A 26556-nucleotide genomic window follows, 5' to 3' on the forward strand; every position below is an offset into this window, starting at 1 on the left:
TCCCTCTCCCTCTCTGCTGTCATTCTTGTCACTGAAGATCAATTTTAATGTAGTGGGAAAAGTTCCCAAACAACACTGTAACCTTGAGCTAACGCAGGCACTGGGTCTTTAAGACTTAACCCAGTGGGCGCTGTGTGTGCCCCCTCATTTCATTTTTAGAACTGCCTCTCCAGCAGCTTGCTGTGCTGCATCGCAAAGGCTCTGCGAGAACCGCGACCTGGCAACAGGTGTGATGTCTCTCTGAACTGCCTCACGATGTCATGGATCACCGTGATCTGCTGATTCTCTCAGCAGAATTCTCAGCTCTCTCTCAGAACTGGAAGGTTGCTGTTGGGCTGCAAGATCCTTCAAGTGGGAGCCAAATGCCCGCGTGCACTTCCGGAGTTTTGGGTAACAACTGCCCCCAAAAGGAAGACATTTAAAGACCTGTTCTTATCATGCTACCAGCAAAGTCATAGAAAGCAAGGATTTTTTTTAAAAACTTTGGTTTGGTTCCTTTTTAGAATGCAGGAATCATAACCTACAGTTCATTCTCCAGAATATTTTAAAGGAAAAGAGGTTTCCTATCCTACCCCTGGCACTTATGCAAATAAGGAGCAGGTGAGGAGGTGGGACCAGGGCAAAGCCACTTTCCCAGCCCGGGGGTGGTTCCCACACCTCCCTCTTCTAAGCTCGCAGGGAACATTGGGTCTGCATCCCTCATTTCAACACTGAACAAGCTTCACCATCTTTCATTGCTTTCCTGATTCAAGCTTGAAATTGCTTTTCATTTTGAGGATAAGGCTCTTTTCTGTGCTTTTCTCTGGTCCCAAGCACCACCCATGGACCTGCTCTCTAGATAGCAATGAAATCATGATGGCTTCGCCTTGCAGGACTGAGCTCAGAGCTCAGAGACGCCTCCCTGCTGGTGGTGAGTGCGGCTTCTGCCACAGGAGTAAGCTTATTACGGCTGACCAGGCAAAGAGCAGTGACTTCGGAGAGCCTAAGCGGCTCACACAGGCAGGCAACGGGACAAGTCACTCGCATGGCTCCTGGCGCAGTCTGAAGTCAGGAGCTGGCACCAGTGCAAAAGTCTAAAGGGAAGAAACTGCATGTCATCCATTTCTGCGTCTCCAGTGTCATCATTAAATAAGAGAGAAAGAATGGAGTGGCTCAGTGACAGGCGACTATGAGCCCTGTTGAAGGACTCGGCTCCCAGGCCAGGCCTGCCCTGGGACATCACGTCCAGATTCACGCCAGGTCTTTGCTCTTTGGAGCAGAGGCAGGAGGTGGACACCTGAGGAACAGGTGCTTTCTGCAGAATGAGAAAATTTAGTGTTGTCCTTCTGTCCCTGGTAGGTGCAAAAGGGAAGACGACTCTTGCATAAGGTTGTGTTATTTGCATGTAGAGAGGAGGAATACAGTAACATGGGGCATTAGAACACACAGCTTCTCCCCCTCTTGTCATCAGTTCTGCTTAAATTAAAAAAACTCACCACAAACAAATCGATGTGGACAAATACAATTTGTATCTGTGACTCTCTAGTGACTGATATTAGCTCCAACTTTCCCTGGAAATGTCTGAGCAATGCTTTCGAGAATAATATCTCTTCTTTCCAGAATCCAGCTTGCATCAATCCATGAAGCAGACCTAAGCTTCCCTTGCCATGCCAGCCGCAGCCTGGACCTGCTGCCCTGCCCCTCAAACCAGCTCTGAACAGGCGTTACCGGAGTTGGCCCATTCCGTAATCCCTGGACATCAGACACCCATGGGCGCTGCCACTATCTCATCCTTCTCTTTCCCCTACCTACTACTGTTCTTGAAACTTTACTTTTTTATTCCTCATATAATAAAGACACAAGTAAAGATAAAATTAGAAGTGGTGAAAAGGCTGGAAAAGAAAGGGACAGAGTGTTATGAACATTATCATTCCAACGGGATTCTGCCAAACACCATGATTTCACTTGTTTTCCAAAACATGTTTTTTTAAAGCAAAATTAAAATTCAAAATTTGAAATCTGAACGAGGGAGCTGGAAAAGCCTTTCTCCTTTCATCTTTAATACCCCAGTTTTCTGAGGAGGACATTGGTAAGATTCACTCTGTAACAGAGCCAGTCAACCAAAGCCCCCCAGACACTTCCTGGGCCTCCCCTGTGGGACATACTCCAGCACTCCTTCCCTCCAGATAAAGACGATTCGGCCAATTCTGTGCTTCCACAGGTGGAATCTGTTCTCAAGAAACAACACATGGGCAACACCCTTGAAAGGTGGAAAAAGGAAAGAATGCTTGCTTGTCTCTGTTTTCAAATCATGGAGAAAATTACTCTCCTCTCTCTTTTTTCTCTACATTTCTAATTAATAGTGAGGCATTCCACTACCACATTACACAGGCTCTGCCTTCTGTGATTTTGTGCTTTTTGGTAATGGCTATTTAACATTGTGAGAAACTGAAATCTTCATCCCTCTATTTCATAAACGCCATACGAACTAGCCATATTAAATAGAAACTTTTTTAGGCCCAAAATATTGCTGGTAATTTCCTATGGCTTAATCGAGCATATTTTGTGTATACATCATATAAACACACGTTCCTTCCACATTACCATGTAGAAAAGAGAAAAAGAAAAAGATATTCTGCATTACAAGCATGACAAAAGATGAATTTTGCCAACAATCCAGTTCATGCGGTCTGTAGGATTATCCAGAACACTAACGTACTATTCATTCTACACTTAAATTAACAGGAGCCACATGCATTTTGGCACAAAGTCATGTGAAGAATGCAAAGATTTGGTAAATGTCTACATACCACACAAAAATAGTTACTTTAAAGAGCCAGGGCTGTTCTGCTTACATGTAAGGAATGGTTGGCTTCACGGTTTATTTCAGGCCCTTATGTTCTAGAAATCAAGTTGTCAGAGCCTATATATTTCTAACAGCTAACCCAAGGAGGCAGAGAAATTAGCATTGTGCTGGAGTAAGTCACACGTCATTGTAATTGAAGAGCGTTATTGACATATTGCTGTATGTGGATGTGGCATTAAATGAAGAGTTAACTATTTCTCATTTCCTGAAAGAAATTAGCTTTTACTGCTACAATTTGAAGGTGGAAAAAAAGGAAATGAACAATTCCACTGCATAAATACATCTTAGGCAATGGCTGGGTGGGATTCGTGCCCTATTTACTCCATGGAACAACTGTATAAAGTAGGTTTTATCCTCTCCATTTAGTGGGTGGGGAGGCTGAGGCTTCATGAGGCAATCACGCAAGGTGAGGACGGCAGCAGGCTGCAGACCCCAGCCTTCCTGGCTCCTGTGCCCAATCCAGAGGAATTGATTCTTTTCTTTTTCTTCTTCTCTTATTTTTTCTTTCTCTGGGGAAAACAGCTGTTAGAATGCACTTTCAAAGATACATTGGCTCAGGTCAATAACCCTCCTCACCTTGGTGATGATTTACCAAGAGCCAAGGGAGGCTATAGAGAGGGAGCAAATGTGCATGTGATGGCTCCAGCAGCACATGTCCTCACTTGGCACAGCCCAGCCCTATGCCACTGGAATTCTGGCTGTGCAAAGTGAGGCCCCGGTTCTGAACTGTCCAGGTTCCCATGATCACAGCCCTGCAGGTGAGGACTGCCTGCAATTTCCATCCAGAGGGGCTCTGTCCAGGTGTCCTTTGTGTTCAGGAATGAGACTCAAGAGCCAGCCAGGGCTGAACTTACCTTTCCATAGGATCCTTGTCCTAAAACCTTCAGCAACTCAAACTGGGAAGGGTCTGCTTTCTCAAAGCCTTCCTTCACATGATGGCTGATGTCAATCTCCTTCACAATGCCTTCCTCCTGCAAGAGAGCAGCATGGGTGAGAAATACACTGCAAGGAGTTCCTCTGAGTCGCTCACAGCTCCCTCCTTCCCTGACTTTACCATGAGCTGGGTCTGTTATGGATTTTAGAACTGGTGTTTAAAAGTGGAGACACCATTTAGTTTTGGGGTTTTTTTGTTTTTTGTTTTTTTAAGATGGAGTCTCCTCTCTGTCTCCCAGGCTGGAGTATAGTGGCTCGATCTCGGCTCACTGCAACCTCCACCTCCCAGGTTCAAGCAATTCTCTTGCCTCAGCCTCCCGAGTAGCTGGGACTACAGGCGCCCGCCACCATGCCCAGCTAATTTTTGTATTTTTAGTAGAGACAAGGTTTCACCATGTTGGCCAGGATGGTCTCGATCTCCTGACCTCGTGATCCACCTGCCTCGGCCTCCCAAAGTGCTGGGGTTACAGGTGTGAGCCACCACGCCCGGCCCGTTTCGTTTTATGGAATCACCTTGGTGACATGTGCGGTTATCGTGTGCACCCCGTGGGCCTTCACGGTTTCTTTTCTCCATGGACTTTTGTCATTTGGTCTTACCAGGACCTCAGAAAAATCTAAGGGGGGACTCTCAAAGAAATCTATTTGTGGGCAGAAGTTCTGGTACGATGAATATAGCAACTACGGAACAAAATGACACCAAAAGGACATTGATGGGTTCCTAGATGGAGAAGTGGTCTGGAAAATGCAGACAGCTTGTTTTCCTTCTCCTGATTCACACTATCCCTGGTATGTTTGTCAAAGCTAATGTGAAGAACATGTCATTGCCATCCTACAGGTTATATTTCAGAAGAAGCAGTCAGGTAAGATTTTCCACCAGCCCAGAAAGCAAGATTTCCCTGTAGGAGAAAGAGTCTATAAGTGAAAACACTGACAGAAAACACTACAAATTTTCATCACAGAGCTTCCTGTCCCCAGAGTCACATGATTTCCCTTGTAAAGGGGTAGGCCATCTGCCCAAGTGCCAGGCCCTGGAAATGGAACACTGGAAAGGAGGTGTTTCTCCCAACATGAGACATTCGAGCCCAACTGTTCCTTGAATTTCTCTCTGTATTTCTCTGAGATTTCCGTTCCACTATCTGTACATTCGTACACCCCTTTCTACAGTTTTACCACAGGGTGAGGGGCTAAAAACTTCAGAAACTGCTGGCTAAAACGCACATCCAAAAACAGCGACCAGGAATTATATGCATAGTGTGCTCTGGGAACCAGGAGCCTCTCATTCATCATTGCTTCTTTTCATTAAGAAACTGTGAAGTGGAGATTTTCTCCTGAGACTCAGATTGTACATTAATAGCTGGAAGTGGTAGAGGTGGGTTTCTCATCAAGGACTGACCTTGAAGCCAAGTGCTTCCACCCTCTGTTCTAGTCTAAGAGTGAAGACTTTCAAATGAAATCACAATAGCAATAACTTACATGACAATGTTTGAAAAATTCAGTTTCTCAAAACAGTTACTTATAAATCTTGCCATTTTACCTCCATGTTACAAATAGAGGCACATGTAAAAGCAGATGAGGTGTCTGAGCCGTGGAAACTCACAGCGGATTAGAGGCCTACGCAGGTATCTATGGCTTTTCCATTCTCACAGTTAAAGGAAACACTTCCGTCTCCATATCGTCAAGGATTATTTGCTATTTTTGTAAAAACAGTGGTTTTTTTTTTTTGTTTGGGAAAACAATGAGTATAGCCAGAATTGACTCTGTTTAATCCATCCTGAGGTTCATATGAGTGCAGTTGGAAGATGCAGAATTACAATTTTGTTGCTTCATAATTACTTCTTGAATGAGTAAGTAAAAATGCTAGAGGCACAGCCCAGCCAATGGGCATTATATTTAGATGCTAATTTGTGAGCAAACATCACATTTTAAGTCTTTCTTCCCTTCATAGCACAGGCTTACTAGAATTGCAGGACCATGCTAGCCACTGGAGACTGTGCAGCTTTTGTGGTGAAATCTCCTGGTTTATGGAAAGGGACAGAGAAAAACGAGACCCTCAGGGATCCACATGTGTCACTGCCTGTGAGAACCACTACCTTCCACGTGGCTGCTGGAGATGGCTTCCTGCACAGAAAACAAAGCCAGGAGACCAAATTCAAAAAAATTCACCATAGAAACATACATGCTATCTTTTCCTGTCATTGACCTACTAAAGGAAGAAAGAAATTGCAGACGATTTGTCATTTAAAGAACAACAAAATACTCCTCTTCTGTTACTAAAACACTTTCCTCACAATGTGTCCATTAACATCCTCTACCTACAGGACTAGCATGCACTTGAGTCATCCAAACCCCAGCCTCCCTCCCAAAATAGCTCCCATCATGCAGCTGTGTTAAGGCGACGCCCACACTATGAAAAAAGGAATCACCCCCAAAGCACATCCTTCTGTGACTTCATGTTGGTAATGTGAGCATGGCAACGGCGACACTGCAGAACAGCAAGTAAAATTCAACACTGCCCAGAGGTGTGGGGCAGGGGAGGCACGAGCTGGTCAGGGAGGTTTCACACTGCAGCCACCACCCTTTCCTGGGGCACGTTTCCCAGCCCTTGTGTATGTTTCCTAAAGATTTCCATTCCTTCCTTTTTCTTCAGCAGCTCTTTGTGGAGGGTCTGAGGCCCACAGCTGTGGTGAATGAGCTCATGCAGTCCCAGGGGTCCTGGCCCCCTTCACTGCCTTTGTGGGACACACCTTTGTGGGACTGGGCTCTGTGGCAAGAGTGACAGCATCCAGGCCACCATGCCGCCTGGCCACGGATGCTGGCACCTTGGGATTCCCATGGGTGTCCCCCCGCTCCCAGTCAGCCCGCTTTTTAGGCTGGCTTCACGCCTTCCTAAGCACATCCGAATTGCCATCCCCTGTTGCCTCCCGCCTCCCGGTCCACGCCACACCCCCACCTCCACTGCAGAAGGTCGCCTTCTTGAGTCATTTCTTTAACGTTTCGAATCAAAGCCTTCGACGCAGATATCTCATAACATTTCAAATTTTGTGCAGATGCTTGCTGTCAAAGTATTTAGAGCAAACGTACCTGAAGTACGTACCTAATTTCATCTCCTAAAATGACACGAAAAACTCCAGTTTTCTTCCCTGATAATATTGCAATACAGTTAATTTCTCATTTCAAATCAGTAAGGTTTTTAACAGCAAAGCATCTGAAGTGTCAATGGGAAAATATCCCCGAGAGTGTCACCCTTTAGACTTCAGAGTGCTGCCTTCGCAGTGACATTTTAGCTTGAACTCGTCTGAGGATGCTTAACTTTCTTTTTCACTTTCCCCAAAACCAAAACAAAACAAATCAAAACAAGATCTGGTGTTCCATGGACTCGGCGCGCACTCAGGGGTCTGTGTGAATAGGAAACAGCCAGATGAAGCCCCAGCACCACAGGCCTGGGCACTGCTGATGGCGACCGTCTCTGGACGGTCCTGGTTTCTGGACCCCTTTGTGACAACTGCCCTAAGGGGCAACTGTAATGAAATTGTTATTCACATTTCATTTTGAAATATGTGTCTTCTCTGTTTTACGAGGCAGGTAATTGTATCTAGCACTTGATGAGGATTTGCATGCAATCCCTTAGGAAGATCAAGTCTGTTCCTGAATCCGCTGCATCCATGGCAGGAGCATGTGGTTTTCAGCACAGCTCCTATAAAATGGTATTTTTAAAGCTAACTTGAGAGCTTTGGGAGGGGGAGCTGGGACTATGATCAGGTGCTAGCTCCATAAGCAACGATTCCAAACATTTTGTAACGTGAGAAAGAAAAACTAGAGGTATAAACTGTTTAAATAATGTTTGAATGTGATAAATCGTGACAAGGAATTTTTTAAATTCCTGCAGAACTACACTCAAAACTCCAACGACTACAAGAAGTCCCGGGCAGGTATTTCAGCAGCTGATAGGAGCGGCTGGGAAGCGGGAGCGACAGGGAGAAAGACGAGGGAGGTCGGCCACTGTGGCCCTGCATGCCTCTCTCTGGGCCAAAGTCACCTTCTTGGTTCATTTCCTCTGTTCTGAATCATTTGCTCTTCATGTCATTAAAGGGATCATATTTATAAAAAGTGCAAATTAAAATTTTGCAAATATTTAATATTGTAGAATATTAATAAGGACACAGGAAACAAAATAGGCAAGGGTTCACGTTATTTCCAAAAAAGGACAGAGGTCATTCTAGAAATCACAGATTCACATGTAGGATATTAATTTCCAGAATAATAACAGAATATATTATTACACAGGTGGTTTTATGAAAATGTGGAAAAGAACAAGGAAAGCACCTTATCTCCAACTCACAGGTCCCATCAAGCCAGCACTGCTCTGCTGCTGATGGCATGAACAGATGAGCAGGTGGACAAGAGTCTGGCTTTGAGGGTAGCATTGGTGGAGTCCCTCCTGAATCCCAGGTGACAAAGAGGCTGGCATCATATAAAGGCTTAAAGACAGAGCACCGCATCGCAAGTCATTTTCTCAAGGCACAAAAGCCAGACACACTTGCCCAAGAACAGTATTGTGTCCTGGAGGTTCTGAACATATGAATGTTCTATGTTGCCCACCTGCTTCAGAATCACCCCAAGGAACTTGTTAAAATGCAGACTCCAGGTCCTGGGCGAGGCCTCCTGGGTCTGGAATCACTGAACTTGGCTTCACCTAGAATCTGACTTTCATTATCTCACCAAAGGCGCCCTTCTCAAGTCATCCAAATCTTACCCGTTGCTAAATCCAGTGACCAAATTTCTATCCTCCATACCACTGGGCATAGCTATTCACCTCCTCTTGCTTGAAACACTCCCTTCACCTGGATTCCAGTACATCCTTCTCCCCTAGGTTCGCTCCCACCTACCCCTCTTTCTGTGTCTGCCAAGGTCACCTTTCCCCTGGGCGCAGTCCCCGGCCTTTTGTCTCCATGTAGTTATTGGAACCTCGTCCTGTCTCAGGGCTTTACATACCATGTAAATAAACACTGACAACTCTCAAATCTCAATCTCCAGCAGGGGCTGCTCCCAGAGGTCCAGTTCTAGAGGCCCATCACAGGCAACTGTCCTGAGTATGTGCATGTGTGTGTGCACACATGTGTACCCGTGGAATGCACATACGTGAGTGCGTATGTGAGATAGACAGGTCTTGTTCTGGCTTTTTCTTACGTTGGGATGGAGCTCCTTAAAGTCCCAGCTTTATGCAGGCAGTGGGGCAAGAGGTCTGCCTGGGGCCAGCCCTGGGATTTGTCACCAATTCCCCTGCCCTGTGAGGCTGTGAATAGCCAAGCTCCAGTTCACCAGGTTGTCACCTGGCCTCCCGGAGAAAGCTGGCTTTATCTGTCTCCTTCTCGGGTTCCCTGCTCTAACACAGGGTTTGGCCTCTGTGTATTCCTTACTCCCTTCCCAGCTCACTCACACTTTTAAATATTCTTAAAGGGGTACTTGATCCAGGACTTTTAGTCGTGTTTCGCATGAGGGCTGGCCACACCTAGTCTACCATGCCGCTAGAATGGAAGTTCAGGAATGCTTTTAAAGGGAGAGAAGATTCACTAAATGGCTTTTTAGCCTCTTCTGGAAAGGAAAGACAGCAGCACACTTGCTGACAAGAGTAGAGGGGAGTCTGTGCAGGAACAGTCCCCGGAGAGTGAGCGCCATCTGCGGCACGACTTCCGATAGCTCGGGGGTCCTCGGCCTTTGGTTACCAGGAAAGCTGGCTGCACCAGTGAACACATGCCACCCACAACAAAAATCCTACAGTAGGCCGTTTTTGTGATTGCTAATATGAAATAAAAATAGCTAGACACTTGAACCACAGACTCTAAGAACCAGAAGAAATCTCCCATGTAGCAGGTTGGGCATCTTCCTATTCAAGGGACCAGAATTCAGATCATCTGAGGTCCAGGACCCAGGCTCCCGCCAATGCTGCTTCCATTCTGACCAGGGCCTAGGATGTTTAGAGCAGTAATGGCTCGCGAATTCTGGGGCCTTCTCTGCTCTTTCAAGTGCCCTTTCTGTGTCTCCGCAAATGTGTCCGCTTTTGCTGGTGTGAGCAAATGTGAAATGAAATCATGGGACCAGCTGCATCTGTCCAATCAATTCCTTAGGAAACCATTTCTACAAAAAGTTTCCCTTCCATTTCTAAAAAGCTAAATATAAGTGAGCCATTTAGTACAGCAGAACCAGTACCCTCAAGAATGGAAATGAGGCTGGTGACATGGGCGCCTGCTGGAATCTAGGTGAAACAAAGATGGCTTAATTTAAAAGGAATAAATCTGCCACAAAATCATAGGAGGAAGGGAAGCAGGAGAAGGAAAGAGAAAGGAAAATACCGGATGCCATGTCAAGATCGCAGATAGAAGCGCTGAAATTTCAGGAGTGTGACCCTCTCCATTTGATAGAGGGCAGGCCTGCTCAGTGAGACAAGGTCTCCATTTCAACCCTGGTCATTTTCAGAGTTTGAACTGCGTCTATTCGATGCGATGCTCAAATGGATGCCGCAGAATCCGCGGAGGGAAGGCAATGTGCAAGAACAGCGCTGAGTTCTGTGTTCTCGTCCACCCTAGAATATCGCTTTTTGTTTTTCTGACCAAAGAAAGTGATTTAGCATCCAAGAGTAGTCACTGCAGTCACTGCACGCACATTGACAATCCAGGAGTGGGCTGGCTGCTGGGGCTCCCTTCCTCTTCGGGGAGAAGTCTCCGTTAAGCTACTCACTGAAGCTCCTTGGAACTGAGGCTGGGCTAATAATGTAAGGTTCCTAGAACACAGCAGCACTGAGTGGACAGAGATTATGGGAAGAAAGGAGGAGAAGCAGCAAAACCAGCCTTGGCATCTCTCTCCTTTCTTTTCTCTTTCTATTCAAACTTGCCTTTCTGCCTCCCCACCCCGTCCCTGTTTACTTTAGTGACTGAGGAGACAGGAACCTCCCCAGGACGCTTCCTCTCTGGTTTTAATTAAACCCTGCCACCCCGCCACTGTTTCTGCCTTCGCCTTCATTGCCTGTTGTTCCCGCGGATTATTTTCCCTTCCCTTCTTCTCAGTCCTCAGTCTCTGCTGGTATTTTTATAAATCACAGTCAATGCAAATTGGACTCTGAAAGCTGTGCTTATAAACGGTGACTGGCAGATGGAGCGCCACTTTTGCAGGGGCCTCCTTCCCACAGAAAAGACGTGCAAAGAGTGGAGAGCCAGGGCTTCCTGCACACACATGGGCTCCCTGTCCTGACACCGGCCATTCTATGGGTGTGCTCTTTCTAATAAACCCTCCAATCCTTAACCTCTCTAGGAAACGTCAGTGTGAAGTTGTCACGGAAGCTTGGGGTGTTGGTGTCTGACACGCTGTTTTAGGTATATGGCTGCAAGACCCCTTCCACTTCATCTTGAAAAGTATCCTCAATGATTTGCTTTATAAAGACTCATTACTAGCATCAGGGAATGAGACAGTAGCTACTGACTGACATGAGTGTATTAAGATGCGTGGGAACGATCTCCGAGAAGCCTCACACTCGGGGCAGATGGAACACGCATGCAGGTTAGGTCAAGCCACAGTGTTTCCTCGTGGAACAGCTTTAGATGGGACCATCTCTGGTCTGGGCAGTGGGATGAGTGCCTAAAGGGGCTGAATACATCTGTATTATTTGGCACGACTTTAAAATAATGCCAGGTAAAAACCCACAGAGGGTGACAGTGATACCAGGACGCATGCCTGGTGTGTACCAAATGTGACATTATTTGTGCTAGTGTGTCACCCTGACTTGGAAAACTAACATTTTTTTTTGTCTCTGAGATATATAATATGAAACTGCACCAAGAGATGAGAGAAAACTAATAACACAGGATTTAAAATCACAAGTGGAAAAACCTATATCATAATAAACTACATCATCAGTATAACCATGAAAACTACAGTCATATCCCAGTGAGACCTATTGGGACAAATTTCCTATTTCTTTAGCAGAAAAAGGAAAATAGAATCTACAAATATCATCTTCTCCCATACTCAGTTATCTACATGTTTCCAATGTGATCTCCTCATTCTTTGTCAAAAGCAACATGTTGGTGAATGTTCTTTACCAGAGTAAGTTGCTGAAGGCTGCGATGTTTCCATTAGGCAGAATAAAAAATGCTGAGTCAACTGGGATGGAAAGAAAACGCACATCCCAAGAGTGCCCAGCTGTTGGGAACTCTGAGCTCTTCTCACACTAAGTTAGTTTCTTTTCTTTTTTTTTTTTTTTTTTTTGAGACAGAGTCTTACTTTGTCACCCAGACTGTAGTGCAATGGCACGATCTTGGCTGACTGCAGCCTCGACCTCCCGGGCTCAAGTGATCCTTCCACCTCAGCCCTGCAAGTAGACAAAATTAGTTTCTTTTTCAAGTGTACTGAGGAAAAAACGCAAGGCTGTATTGATCAGACCGTTCAGACACCCAGTAGAGGGATGCTTGCTGGCGTAAGAGAGGCCAGTGACGTGCGTCCTCCTCTCCAGCAGCTGAAACAGCAGTGTGCACGGGGCCAACTTACTCTACAGCACTGCAACACCACCGACTTAGAGGAAGGCAGTTTGGGCTCTGCAAGGAAAAGCTGCTTAAGTAATGGATTTTTAAAAAAATGGTCCACCAAATCCATGGCAATAGATATCACAACTGATGGGGTGATGGGGAAAGTCTCATCCCCAAAACGGTTCTGAAAGGTAGGCGGCTGAGTCCCTGCTCCCCGGCAGTGGTGCCGGCGGCCGACTCGTCATGCACGGTGTTTGTGATCTGGATGAGAGCCGGCAGAGCAAAATTGTTAGACTGCAAATCAGGATGAATTATTCAAATTGATAACATCTTAGCAAATGGAAATGATATGCTGAAGGATCCGAAGAGGCCATTCTGGTGGGCAGAGTGATGGCGGCGGCTGCTTAACCCATGGTACGTGTGCAGCACAAGGTCATGTTTTTGGAAAAACAATAATTGTGCCTTATATGGAATTTTATATTAATTGTGATAGAGAGTAGTCAGCTGCAATGCCGGAAAGGACTACAAGAGTAACTGAGTCCACGTTTTAGAAAAAGAAATATCACTGTGAGTGGAAACGCACCTGTCCTATGGGGCAGACTGGCGGGCCCTGAACAGGAAGCCTGCTTCTATTCTGTACAAATTCCATGGTCGACCAATAGCATAACGTGCACACCTTCTGACCCAGGGATCTCACTCCTCAGAATTCATCAAAAACATTTACACATAGCAAGCTGTAACATTATTTACAACAGTGAAGAAATAAGAAACAATTGAAACATCCAGCAAGTGGAGAAGAATAAGGAAAATGATGATCTATCCACCAAATGAAAGTTTATGTAGGCTTTCAGAGTGATTATGCTATTTCCCATTACTCCAAAAAGATGAAACACTTACATATAAAGTAACAAAACAAGTATAGCATCTGTGTGTCAAAAATTATGGAACACTATTGGAAGAAATCAAACACCTAAATAAATGGAGAGACACGCCATGTTGACAGCTCAGAAGAGCCAACATGGTAAAGATGTTAATTGCTTACAAATGCACCTGTAGGTATAACACAACTCCCATCAAAATCTGAGCAAGGGTTTTTTTTTAAGTATAGATAAGTGTATTCTAAAATTTCATGGAAAAGCAAAAGACCTATAATAGCCAATTTTGAAAAACACTAAAGTGAGAGGAATCTCTCTACAGATGCTAAGGTTTGCTACATAGTTACAGTAATCAAGACAGTGTGCTATTGGTGAAGGGGTAGACACACAGATCAATGGAATGGAATAGAGGACCTAGGAATAGAAGCATTCAAATACACTCAGCTGCTTTTGGAAAAGCAATTTAATAGAGGAAAGGCAGCCTTTTCGACAAATGATGCTGGAGCACTGGACATTCATAGGCAAAGAAAATTCCTAATTTTCTTAATTCCTAAATGACCTAAATTCCATCCCTTATACAATAATTAACTGAAAATGAACCACAGACATAAACATAAAACATAAAGCTACAGAACTTTTAGAAGAAAACATAGGGGAAAATTGTCCAAACTTAGGGCTAGGGAAAAATTCTTAGATCATGATTCATCAAAGAAAAAAGTGATAAATCAAACTTCATCAAATTTAAAGCTTTTGCTTTGCAAAGACTCTGTGAAGCAGATGAAAAGACAAGCGATAGAGTGGGAGAAAATGTTTGTAAACCACACATCCAACAAAGGTTCTATATCTATAATATATAAGGAATTCTCCAAAGTCAACAGTAGAACAAAACAAACAATCCATTAGAAAATGGGGAAGAGAGACAAGCATCCATTTCACCACTGAAGATACACAGATGACAAATAAGCACACGAGGATATACTCAATATCGTTAGTCATTAGAGAAGTGGAGAGCCGCAATAACGTATCAGTACATACCCCTCAGAGTTGCTAAAATAAAAAAAAAAGGTGATAAACGTCAAACGCCCATGAGGATGCAGAGAAACTGGACCTCGTACATTGCTGGTGTGAATACAAAATGTTCCAGCCACTGTAGAAAACAGTCTGGTTAGTGTCTTATAAAACAAAACATCCCAGCAAACGTATTCCAGGGCATTTATCTCAGAGAAATGAAAACTATGCTCACACAAAAACCTGTACTCAAATGTTCATGGCAGCTTTATTTGTGATGCAAAAACTCGAACAGCCCAGGTGGTCTTCAATGAATGAATGGCTCAACAAGCTGCAGTACATCACCTCATGGAATACTATGCACCAACACAAAGGAATAAACTACTGTTAGTCACAAGTTTTATGAATCTCCAGAAAATTATGCTCAGTGAAAAAAAGCCAATCTCAAAGGATTCCATTTACGTAACATTTTTGAAATGCAAAATTATAGAGGTGAACAGTTTAGTGGTTGCAAGAGGTGAGGGATGGTTGGTGTCGGGGTGTGTGTGTGGGGGTGTGTGTGTGTGTGCATGTCCATAAAAGGGTACCTTTGTGGCGATGGGACAGTTCTATATCTTCAGAATGGTATTGCTAAAAATTACACATGACATATTTGCAGAGAACACATATACACACACATGAGTACATGTAAAACTGGTAAAATATGAATAAGGTCTGTTGACTGTACCAAATGTAAAATTCCTGGTTTTCATACTGCCCTGTGGTTGTACAAGGTGGAGCCCAGCTGAAGGACAAAGGACCTCTGCCACGTGTTTTGCAGCTTCCTGTGACTCCATAATCATTTAAAAATTTTAAAAATGGTAAAAAGTGATTTTTAAGTCTATTTGGCAATATTGAAAGAGCTTTGTTATAAGATTTAAAGAAAGCAGAAAAATAAACGTCATGTATATGATGATTACCGTGACATTTTTACAAGGTAGGAAAAATATTTATAGAAAATACATCAAGATATTAGAAGTGATAGTATTAGAAAATATAAATGATTAATTTTCTCCCCTTTGTTTTCTAAATTTCCTATACAGAAATAGAAAACTGGCCAAGTTTCTGTATAAGGACATTTAAAATGATAAACTATGTGACATTCCCTTTGTTTACTCACTGCTATCCTATCCAGCTGCACTGAACTATAATGGAAAGTTCAGGCAAAATTAACTGTGAGTTTTGAGAAGCAAATAAGATCAAACAACTTGCTGCAAGGGAAAAAAAAAATGGAAAACAATTTGGATATCATTTCTGGATCAAAGAATAAAGCTTACTAATTGGTAAAAAAGAAAGACTCAATATTTTTAAAGCTATTAACATTTTGTATACTCAACACACAAGATTCCTCCTGTGCATCAACATGGAATTCCCAATCAGGGTGCAGATGGCGAACATGAACGCATGCAATATGGACAGCAACATGCACTTCTCAGCACCACAGGCAGCCAGGGAGGCAGTTAATAGAGTTTTTTCCTGGGATGTGGGTGTATCTAGGGGTGGGTGGCAACAATTTACTGGAAACTGACAAATAAAAGAACTTGTCTAAAAGTGAAATTAGGGCTGGGCGCAGTGGCTCACACCTGTAATCCCAGCACTATGGGAGGCCAAGGCGAGTGGAATATGAGGTCAGGAGGTTGAGACCATCCTGGCCAACTTGGTGAAACCCCATCTCTACTAAAATACAAAAAATTAGCCGGGCGTGGTGGTGGGTGCCTGTAGTCCCAGCTACTCGGGAGGCTGAGGCAGGGGAATTGCTTGAACCTGGGAGGCGGAGGTTGCAGTGAGCCGAAATCGCGTCACAGCACTCCAGCCTGGGCGAGACAGCTGGACTCCATCTCAAAAAAAAAAAAAAAAAAAAAAAAGAAAGTGAAATTAGGTACTACTCTCTGTAACACTAATTAGATAAGAGTTAAGTGTGATATATTTATTTCTTTTACATTAAGTAGTTTTCTAGATATAAATATGAAGGGTTCAATTTTTTTTTCTTTCAAAGTCATTAGGATTGACTCAAGCAAAACCAGCGACGGTCCCGTTTGTAATGTGTGTATGTGTGTGTGTCAGATACTCCCTTAATCTTTGAAGGAAGGTTCAATGTGAACGGTATTCTCCAATGCATAAATGAGATACTTGGGGCGATGGACGAGAACTGCTTCTGCAGTACTCCCTGGTCCTAACTGCTTTTTCAGTTTCCTGCTAAAAGCAGATCATTCCAGTTCTCCTGAGGGAGGTTTTCGAATGTGGCCAGTGGCATTTCAGAAGATGTGTGGCACGTGGCAGCCCCTGCTGTGTGCGCTATTTCCTATCCTGACGATTCTTACAAATGGAAGCCATATGAAAAACAATCAACACTTCACAATTAGGTTCAAATGATTTCAGAGGTAATGTGCAGATCGTCTCTTAGCAGTTTCCGAAACTGTTGAAAAGATGAAACTTTTGGACAAAAACCTCATATAAAGGAGTTCACTAAATGACGGTTCTTCTTTCTTTTCTTTTTAAACTAACTTAGTTATTCTACGTTCTAAAAGATTATGAAGCATTTTGTTGAAAAAATATTAGATATGGTGCAAAGTTTTGAAATGGCCCCACCAGCCCACTGGGCATCTGATCGCCCTCCATCCCTGAGCATGCAGAATGGTCAGAGCTAGAAGGACTTGGCACAATACAATAACTCGAAAGGAATTAAGGTGAAATGCACACATGCAGTAGGTTTTGCCAATATGAGCTATAAATTACAGATTTCCAGACAGTCTTGGGCACAGATAGGGTATTTCAAGTGAGGTGACCAACTGAAGTAGTTTAACAGCACAACGCCCTTTCAGATTGTCTTATGACACAACTTAATTCTATCAGCCTTTCCATTGTCATTCGCAAGCATCACAGACTGAGAGGCTGAAGATCCACACCTGGTGGATTTCATCTACCTAGAGATCCTTGTTACCCAGTGCTGCTCAAAAGCAGGTCTCTGACCCCACAAACACTTACAGGGAAAATCAGGGGCTGTGCATGGATTAAATACAGTCTCAATTCTCAATTTCATGGGTCTTTGACCCCTCACAGGACAGGCCACATTTTGTACTAATGCCTGCTTATCCCCTTCTACCTTGCAAAGCGTCTGTCACCATCTTTCCTCAGTCTTTGTTCAAGGAATCAATGAAAACTTGTGAAATGGTTTAGAGCAGTGCTTGGCGGTCCCCAGCAGGCCTTGCTCAATTGCTGGGCTGCAGAATCACCCAGTGACATGGCCTCACCCACACGATGACAGCCAATCTCTTTGTGTGGCGAAAGACGTGGGCTTGAGAACTTTCTACACTCCAGAAGCCATTACTGGCACAATATATAAATGTTCAAGATAAAAAGAAATTGTATTATAAAAATTTTTTTTAATCTACCCTAGCTTGAGGTTTGGTAAAATGCCTTGGCCACATCCCCCAGTTGTAGGTGTCCTGTTCTGCATCTGGACTGTACGCCTTGCCTGGGAGAGACTTCAGTGATGGAGGAGATAACCCCAAAAGGTTTCTGAAGCTCTCACAGTCATATACCAAAAAGTCCACTATTTATTTTAGAAAAAGTGATTTGGAAACTTGGTTAGGAAACCCATGCATTGAGGATGCTATTTCCAAATTGCTAAGTAAAAAGTTTATCATTTCCTGGGGAAAGGATTCCCTATTTAATAAATGGTGCTGGGAAAACTGGCTAGCCATAAGTAGAAAGCTGAAACTGGATCCTTTCCTTACTCCTTATACGAAAATTAATTCAAGATGGACTAGAGACTTAAATGTTAGACCTAATACCATAAAAACCCTAGAAGAAAACCTAGGTAATACCATTCAGGACATAGGCATGGGCAAGGACTTCATGTCTAAAACACCAAAAGCAACGGCAACAAAAGCCAAAATTGACAAATGGGATCTAATTAAACTAAAGAGCTTCTGCACAGCAAAAGAAACTACCATCAGAGTGAACAGGCAACCTACAGAATGGGAGAAAATGTTTGCAATCTACTCATCTGACAAAGGGCTAATATCCAGAACCTACAAAGAACTCAAACAAATTTACAAGAAAAAAACAAACAACCCCATCAGAAAGTGGGCAAAGGATATGAACAGACATTTCTCAAAAGATGACATGCATACAGCCAACAGACACATGAAAAAATGCTCGTCATCACTGGCCATCAGAGAAATGCAAATCAAAACCACAATGAGATACCATCTCATACCAGTTAGAATGGCAATCATTAAAAAGTCAGGAAACAACAGGGGCTGGAGAGGATGTGCAGAAATAGGAACACTTTTGGTGGGATTGTAAACTAGTTCAACCATTATGGAAAACAGTATGGCGATTCCTCAAGGATCTAGAACTAGAAGTACCATATGACCCAGCCATCCTATTACTGGGGATATACCCAAAGGATTATAAATCATGCTGCTATAAAGACACATGCACACGTATGTTCACTGTGGCACTATTCACAATAGCAAAGACTTGGAATCAACCCAAATGTCCATCAGTGACAGACTAGATCAAGAAAATGTGGCACATATACAACATGGAATACTATGCAGCCATAAAAAAGGATGAGTTTGTGTCCTTTGTAGGGACATGGATGCAGCTGAAAACCATCATTCTGAGCAAACTATCACAAGGACAGAAAACCAAACACCGCATGTTCTCACTCATAGGTGGGAACTGAACAATGAGATCACTTAGACTCGGGAAGGGGAACATCACATACCGGGGCCTATTATGGGGATAGGGGAGCAGGGAGGGATTGCATTGGGAGTTATACCTGATGTAAATGACGAGTTGATGGGTGCTGACGAGTTGATGGGTGTAGCACACCAACATGGCACAGGTATACATATGTAACACACCTGCACGTTATCCACATGTACCCTAGAACTTAAAGTATAATCATAATAAAAAAAAAGAAATACGAACAAAAATTTCCAATGGTAAGAAATTCAATAAATTGTTATAGAATATTGTGTGGAAAAAAAAAAGTTTATCATTTCCTGTGCACAAAGATGACCAGCTCTTTTTCAGTAGCATAGCAGGGATGGGCCGACAACCACGCTGGTCCCTGGAGGCTAATGTGGGCTCTACCCTGGCAATGGCCACAGGTGCGCACTGGCTCTCTACGGATTCTGCAGTCTAGCTTTGACATTGATCCACTAGGTTTTAGTGACAGCTTGACATCTGAATGGTTTATTATCATTAGCATATGAACACACACTTACATAATATTGCTGAATGTAAAATTCTCAAGGTAGGCTCAACTCAAACCCTGGAGGGAGCACGTGTCTTAGCCACTTACTTATTTTTGGTTTTCGTTTTTATTTTTGAAACAGGGTCTCACTCTGTTGCCCAGGCTGGAGTGCAGTGCTGCAAACACAGCTCGCTGCATCTTTGACCTCCCTGGGCTCAAGGGATCCCCCCACAACAGCCTCCCGAGTAGCTGGGGCTACAGGTAAGTGGCACCATGCCTGGCTAATTTTTTTGTATTTTCTTTGTAGAGATGGTGGTCTCACTATGTTGCCCAGGCAGGTCTCAAACTCCTGAACTCAAGCAATCTGCCCACCTCGGCCGCCCAAATTGCTGGGGTTACAGGTGTGAGCCACCACGCCCGTCCTCCACTTACTCATGTTTAGTCCCACTTTTTTTTTTCTTAAACTCTTTAATGCAAGAAATTAATGGCTCTCTACGGATTCTGCAGTCTAGCTTTGACATTGATCCAGGAGTCAAAGAAACAGGAGTCATTAAAAAAAAAAACGGCACCCACTCGTGGTGTTCCTGAGTAGCACACTGTCTGGACTGAGCGGGAAGGACTCTGAGACAACTCGCTGACCCGCCCCCAGCCCTCTTCCTCTGCTGGCTCTGACGTGGGCCAGTGAGCCCTGACTCAGTGCTCACATAGTATCACACGTGCAGCTCATCCCAGTGTTAGATGATGCCATTGCTGAGCCAAACACAGGGCACTGCTTTAAACAGACTTGGCTAATTCCTGCACCCATTACAAGCTGATACATTAAAAAAAGAAAACCAGCCTACTATCATCTGTTTTCAAATGTTTCCAAATTGCTCTTCTTTCTCAGAATGACAGCTTTGGAACATTAGTGCAAATCCCCACTGAGATTTGCATCCGTATTCTTGGATCTTACTCAGAACTTAGCCCTGCTGAAAAATACACAGTTAGGTCAAAGTCTGTTCATGGGAAACTAGTATGCGTATCTCAGAAGGAGCTCTCACCTACAGGCTACCCCAAGGCAGTGGCTGGAAACAGCACCAAGCCCTGTGTGTATATCTGTCTATCTGTCTGTCTGGGGAAGAGTATTCAGAATTTTCTAGTGCAGTTCTTGGCGCTGTCATCACTGAAGCAACTGATGCAGTTCGTAAGTTCAGCTTTCTGCTACTTCTTCCCACAGAGTGACATATTTTTCTTATTATACTTACAGCTTTTCAAATAATGATGACCCGAGAAGCGATTGCTACCCCTTTCCCAGAAGTAAAAGATCTGCAAACTTTTGCTTGTTCAAGAACATTTTAGCTTCTGTTTCAAGTCTTAAGATGAACATATTCCCAGACTGTCAGGCCAGTTTTATGAAGCTGAATGCGATATAAAGCTTAACCTGCCCCCTTTTGTTGTAAACATCGGATGCAAAGAAGAATTAACCATGGAACTAGAAGCTGCTGACTGAATAAAAATCCCACGGGAATTTCTGTTCCCTTTCTATTCCTCTTCCCAGCTCCGGATGTGCATCCTGTGTGGGGGACAGAGAGAAACGTTCAGGGACAAAACCTAAGTCACGAGGTCTGATGCGATGTGAGAACTTGCGGCCGGCATGCGGGTGGCCATTGGGGGGGTCCCACTCCAGCACAGGACTCCATCCTCCTCCACTGCAGCCTGAAAGCCGGGAGCAAAACCAACCTGCTGTCTGAAAGGGTTTTGTTTTTTAGTCTTTTTCGAAGCAAACAAGTCTGACCTTCCATCCCTAGGAAAAGCCTACTTATGATGAGAATTCTTACCTCGACACGAGGAGACAGTGCCCAGATCAGCAACTCCACAGCAAGTCAGAAATACAAAGATTGCATGTGTGCTCAGCACCCACCACGTGAAAAATGTCTCCAGTTTTACAAAGGTCAATTGGTAATTTACAAAACCTGATTTTGGGATGACTTTAGGAAATTGTTGCTTCTATACTTTTTCCCTACAGGGCTAGAATACTGTTCAAGTGACAGCAGAAAACATCAGTTCCTGAAATCCAATGTAAAAATTGATGATTTCTTGGTGTGTGATGTTCCCCACTCTGTGTCCAAGTGTTCTCATTGTTTGCAAGGACAGAAAACCAAACACCGCATGTTCTCCCTCATAGGTGGGAATTGATTTCTCTAGCAATTTGGGCTCAAAGACACTGTAATAGCTTGAACCAGGAACATACATCCTAAGCGGGTAAATCTGTTTTCTTCCCAGGTACGTGGCAGGTTTTACAATGGGAAAAGGGACTCCTCCTCTAAGTCACAGTTATTTGTGCATCTATCTCTTCATAAGCGACAGGGGTGAGAAGAATTGCATGCCGACTTCTGGACAGGAATACAGTTCTAAGCAGCATGCATCAGGCTGCACTCTGGCCCATTTCCTTGTTGCGAAAAGTCACGTAGCTCTAGACACTGACCATCTGCCCCCCCACTGTTCCAGGATCTCTGACCTTGGAGCCATAAAGTTTTTGTTTAAGGATCACTTAAGATGTTTTTCAGACCCCAAATTCCAGCAGCCAGTTTGAAGACCCCCACAGAGGAATGGGATTGGCGGAGAATATAGCTTCTTTCTCTCCCTGTCCCACGAAGTCACCCTGTACTCTTCCACAAATCAATGATCTCCACACTTCAGCCACTCCAAAAGCCTCAATCCTAACCCCAAATTCCTCGGGGAGGTGGATTTGGGGTTCTCTCCCATTGCCTCATTCAGGGACCCTACGATTGAGCCTCTTTCTGTGCTGCAACCCAGTATCTTGGTGTACAGACTCCTGTGTGCATCGAGCAAGGAAGCTATTTATGGGTACATTTCCCCAGTCACCTTTCACGTTTGAGGTTTCATCATTCGGAACGGTGACACAGAATCATCATGGAACAAGGGCATCCTTCTCCCCACCCAGACAGGTCCTTCATCTGGGCGTCATCAGACAGGTGGGCTGCCATCACCTCACTTGTTGGTAAAAATACACTTTAGGCAGACTGTGGGGAAAAGGAAGAAGACTAGGGAATGCTGCTCTAGGAAGGACGGCCCAGGGTGGAGGTGATGGGGAGTCCTAGGGTGACAGTTGCTAAGGGGGCATCTGGGGGAAAACACCTGGGGCAGTGAGCTCAGGGCTGGAGTGGTAGGGCCATGGCTAAGAAGCCCTGGGGTAAGAAGAGGCAATTTCTGATTCTCTCCCCTGTAATCCAGGGGTTATCCATGTGTACTTATCCGGAGCTGGTCTTTGGGGAGCAGGGAATAGCTTGTTCCTGGACCCTCTTTCTCTCTTTTGCAAAGTCCTGGATGGGCAGGAAATCAGGTGGCCCTCTCCTGTGCAAGGGTCCTTGTTCCAGGCCCTACCTGTTGGGGTTCCCTGCTCGGGTTCAGACACAGCCTCACCCAATGGGTGCAAATTCACTCACACCAACTCCTCAGCTCCACAGGCGACTGACTGTGGCTGTTATTGCATTTTCATTTTTCCTGGCTTATGAGTCCCTAATGACTTTCCCCCCTACTACCTGACATGTTAGAAATGGTCATTCCCACAGCCATTGAAAAATACCCATGTTAATCTCCACCTTTGAGTTAACTGGCCTTTTTAGCACACTAACCCTTCATCATAGAAGAAAGTGAATTTCCGTAAGTGGGTTGTGGTTGAGAACACTTAGTCCTGAGAAGACAGTAGAAACCCACCACTAACGTACAGGAATGCAGATGACCAGGTCATACTGGAACAGACTCAAGAGTACAGAGGTGGGCATTTGGCTCGCCCAGATGAACACAGGACATAAGACAAACCTTCCTTCACCGCCACAATAAAAACCCCAGAGAGAGCGTAACATTACTGTTGCTGAGTGGAGCAGAATCCCTCTGAGTCCAGCTGTCTGAATCGGGCGTCATTATTCTAGGTAGGCCACCCACAGCCTTCCAGTAAACTCCACCAGAAACCCAAACAAAACACAACCAAAAAAACTTGTCAGGGCACTCTTTGTAAAAGTACAATCCCCTAATAAACATTTTCTATTGTTTCACCCAGGCAGATTTAGATTTAGAAGCCCGCTAGAGGCTGGTATGCTGGGCATGGACTCAGTGGGTGGCTGGTGTCCAGTGTTCCGGCCATGTCCACGAGTTCTCAGGCAAGTGCCAAGAAACCTGCATGCCAGCACCCAGACCACGGGGCATTAGCCAGGGCTGACTCATCACACCCTGCCTCGCCAAACACATTTTCTTTTCCTGTTACCCAGTGCCAAGTGACTGTGCTGAACAAGAGGGCAAAGAGTAGAACATGCCCTCCCCCTCTCTGCTAAGTTCCTCCCTGATCTGCGGCAGGCAGTTCCCACCCAGCCCACAGGCAGACGCAGCTGCAACTTGAACGTGCACAGGGCAGCTCCTACTGGGGTGAGGAGTGTGGGCACAGAGCACGCTTCCCAAGAACAGCACGCAGGGACGATGCCCAAAACCTAAATCAACATAAACACAGTCTTGGCCACTGCATTCCCCCATAGACTCAATGGTCAGGTGGCTGGAGACACTCTGAAACTGAACTGTTCTCCCACTGAGCTGTGCCTCAACCCAAATTAACTTGAAGTTCTGTTTACAGGGATTGAGGGAAATGAATGGATTGAATTATGCTAATATCTTCCCTTCCCATAATCCTAATTAAGTGATATGGTCCGGCCTTGGTTTCTCTGCCACCTTTGTCAAATGACAGAAAAATCAGCTTTTGTGTTTTTGTGTCTGTTATTAAAAATTGTTTTAATAAAGTATTATACCACATAATAGATATATATAGAAAAGTCCAGACAGCTCATGGAAATAATACAGATAAATGACAAGAAAGTCGTTATTCCCAGGCAAATATCCAGAGTTCAAAATGAAACCTGAAATCCTTCTAGTCTCTACATACAGACTTCCCTCACTCTGTGACCCCTCACTATCCTTACACTTTCCATAACAACTTGCAAAACATTTTAGCCCCAGTTCACCATCCAAATAGAAAGCCTGTTACACCAGTATATGTCAGAGTTCTTCAGAAAAACAAAACCAGTAGGTGATACGTGTGCATGTGTGTGGGTGTGGGGGTGTGTGTGTATAGAGGTGTATATGTATATGCAGAGGGGTGTGTGTGTGTGTGTATATATGTATGTGTATATATAGGTGTGTATGTATATGTGTATAGATGTGTATGTGTATATATATAGGGATGTATATATATATGTAGGTATATATAAAGATGTGTATGTGTGTAGTATACCTATGTATGGAGAGAGAGAGACAGAGAGAGAGAGAGAATGAATCAGCCCCCACATATATACAAGCTGATGAGTCCGAAGATCTGCAGTTAGCAAGCTAGAGACCCAGGAAGAACTGATGTTTTAGTTCAAGTCCAAAGGCAGGAAAATACCAATATCGCAGCTCAAGCCGTCAGGCAGGAGGAGTCCCTCTTCCTTGGGGCAGGGCCAGCCCCTTTGCTCTATTCAGACTTTGGCTGGTGGGGGAGGCCCACCCATATCTAGGGGGCACCTGCCTCACTCAGTCCAGGGACTCAAATGTTAAACCCATCCACAAACACTCTCACAGACACCCCCAGAATAAGCGTTAACTAAATATCTGTGCATGCGTGGCCAAGTTGACACATGACATTAACCTGCATCCCAAGCAGTGTGTGCCCAGGGCAACACTCAAGGCTGGGCTGGGGCAGGGGTAAGAGGCAAGTGGCGTCTCAGCCATTCTCCAACAGGATGGTGACCACATGTGGGGCAGTAAATGTGCTACATCACTGTTGGTGGCCCCATGCTGTTAACGGAAAAGGTTTTCAGGAAAGTGGCAAACCCTGAGAAGTAGTGAGGGATCCGAGAGGCCTAATAAAGCCCACACCGTGGAGAAAGTCTACAGTCACGGAGCATCACAAGTGCTGGCTGGACACATGACCCCATGATGACACACAAGCTCTGACATCCTTGTTATGAAGGTAAATTCAGTCTTGATGAAACATTTAGTGTTTCAAGTGCTTTATGTGAGGCAGAAATTCTTGATACATTATATTGGAGTTTCAGAGTTTTTGTGTATTTGGAGAGAAGGGTTGTGCTTTTGAGTTGGTTGAGCTAGGAACATATAATTTTTTTTGTCATTTAAGATAAAGGCATGTGGGATCCTGATGTTCATAAACTTGTTATGCTCTATCTCTTCATGAGGATTAGATCTGGGTTAAGAAGGAGGCTTTGGACCTGGAATATGACACACCGGAACTACTGTATCATTCTATAGTGGACAGTGTGGGAAGGGATTCAGTAGAGGAAAAGAGTTCTGCATTTTCTTTCTTAATGCACAGTGCTAGAAGCATGTAACTCAGGAGAAAATACATGGGTAGGAACGCATGACATATGAATTTTGTCAGCATTGCCTCTTGCTTCAAATGTGCACCAGCCAAACACGAAAACCTTCCAACACTTCCTGAATGCCAAAATCATCACATCAGAGCCAAACTGAATGAGGCGGAAACCGCCGTGCTAAGTGATGAATGCTTCTCTTATTAAGGATTAGTTAATAATGACCATGCTGTAAATCACTGTGTCATATGTCCAAAGACATCCCCAATGGACTGGTGAGTAAGTTTCAGTAACTTGTATGAGTAAAAACGATAAGCATGGCCTCCTAAACTCTTCCCTATCCAGAATTCGAATTGAGTAATATGGTCTGGCCTTAGAGTTTCACTGTCATTTTGTTGAATGAGAGACAAATCAGCTTTTGTGTTTTTGTGTCTGTGTTATTAAAAAAAAGTTTTAATAACATATTATACCATATATTAGATGTACAGAAAAGTCTAGGCAACTTAAGGAAATAATAGAGATATATTACAAGAAAGTCAAGGTATCCCCAGGCAAATATCAAGAGGCCTCTTAAAATATTACCAAAAAGAGAAAAATCTATGCCACAACTAAAGATTCACATTTTTACTAGAACTCTCAGCAACTTTCCTCTAATGATATTTGAGAAGAAACCAGGAAAACATATACACGTGAACTTACAATGATGCAAACAGCATGACCTTCCCTGACACTAGCACTATGACATCAAAATCAGCATGATTTAGACTGAGATGTG

General features: G+C 44.1%; 1 protein-coding gene across 7 annotated transcripts in view; it reads right to left on the bottom strand.

Moving 5' to 3' along the window:
• RPS6KA2 (ribosomal protein S6 kinase A2) overlaps positions 1-26556 on the bottom strand; it is a 491259-nt gene that overhangs the window by 120877 nt on the left and 343826 nt on the right. For all 7 annotated transcript variants that reach the window (XM_050789393.1, XM_050789392.1, XM_050789391.1 and 4 more), the window contains one exon: positions 3700-3816. In XM_050789393.1, the coding sequence (XP_050645350.1) occupies positions 3700-3816 (117 nt within the window). The remainder of the gene's footprint in view (positions 1-3699; positions 3817-26556) is intronic.

This window comes from Macaca thibetana, chromosome 4, assembly GCF_024542745.1.
Source record: "Macaca thibetana thibetana isolate TM-01 chromosome 4, ASM2454274v1, whole genome shotgun sequence".
NCBI classification, from domain to species: domain Eukaryota; kingdom Metazoa; phylum Chordata; class Mammalia; order Primates; family Cercopithecidae; genus Macaca; species Macaca thibetana.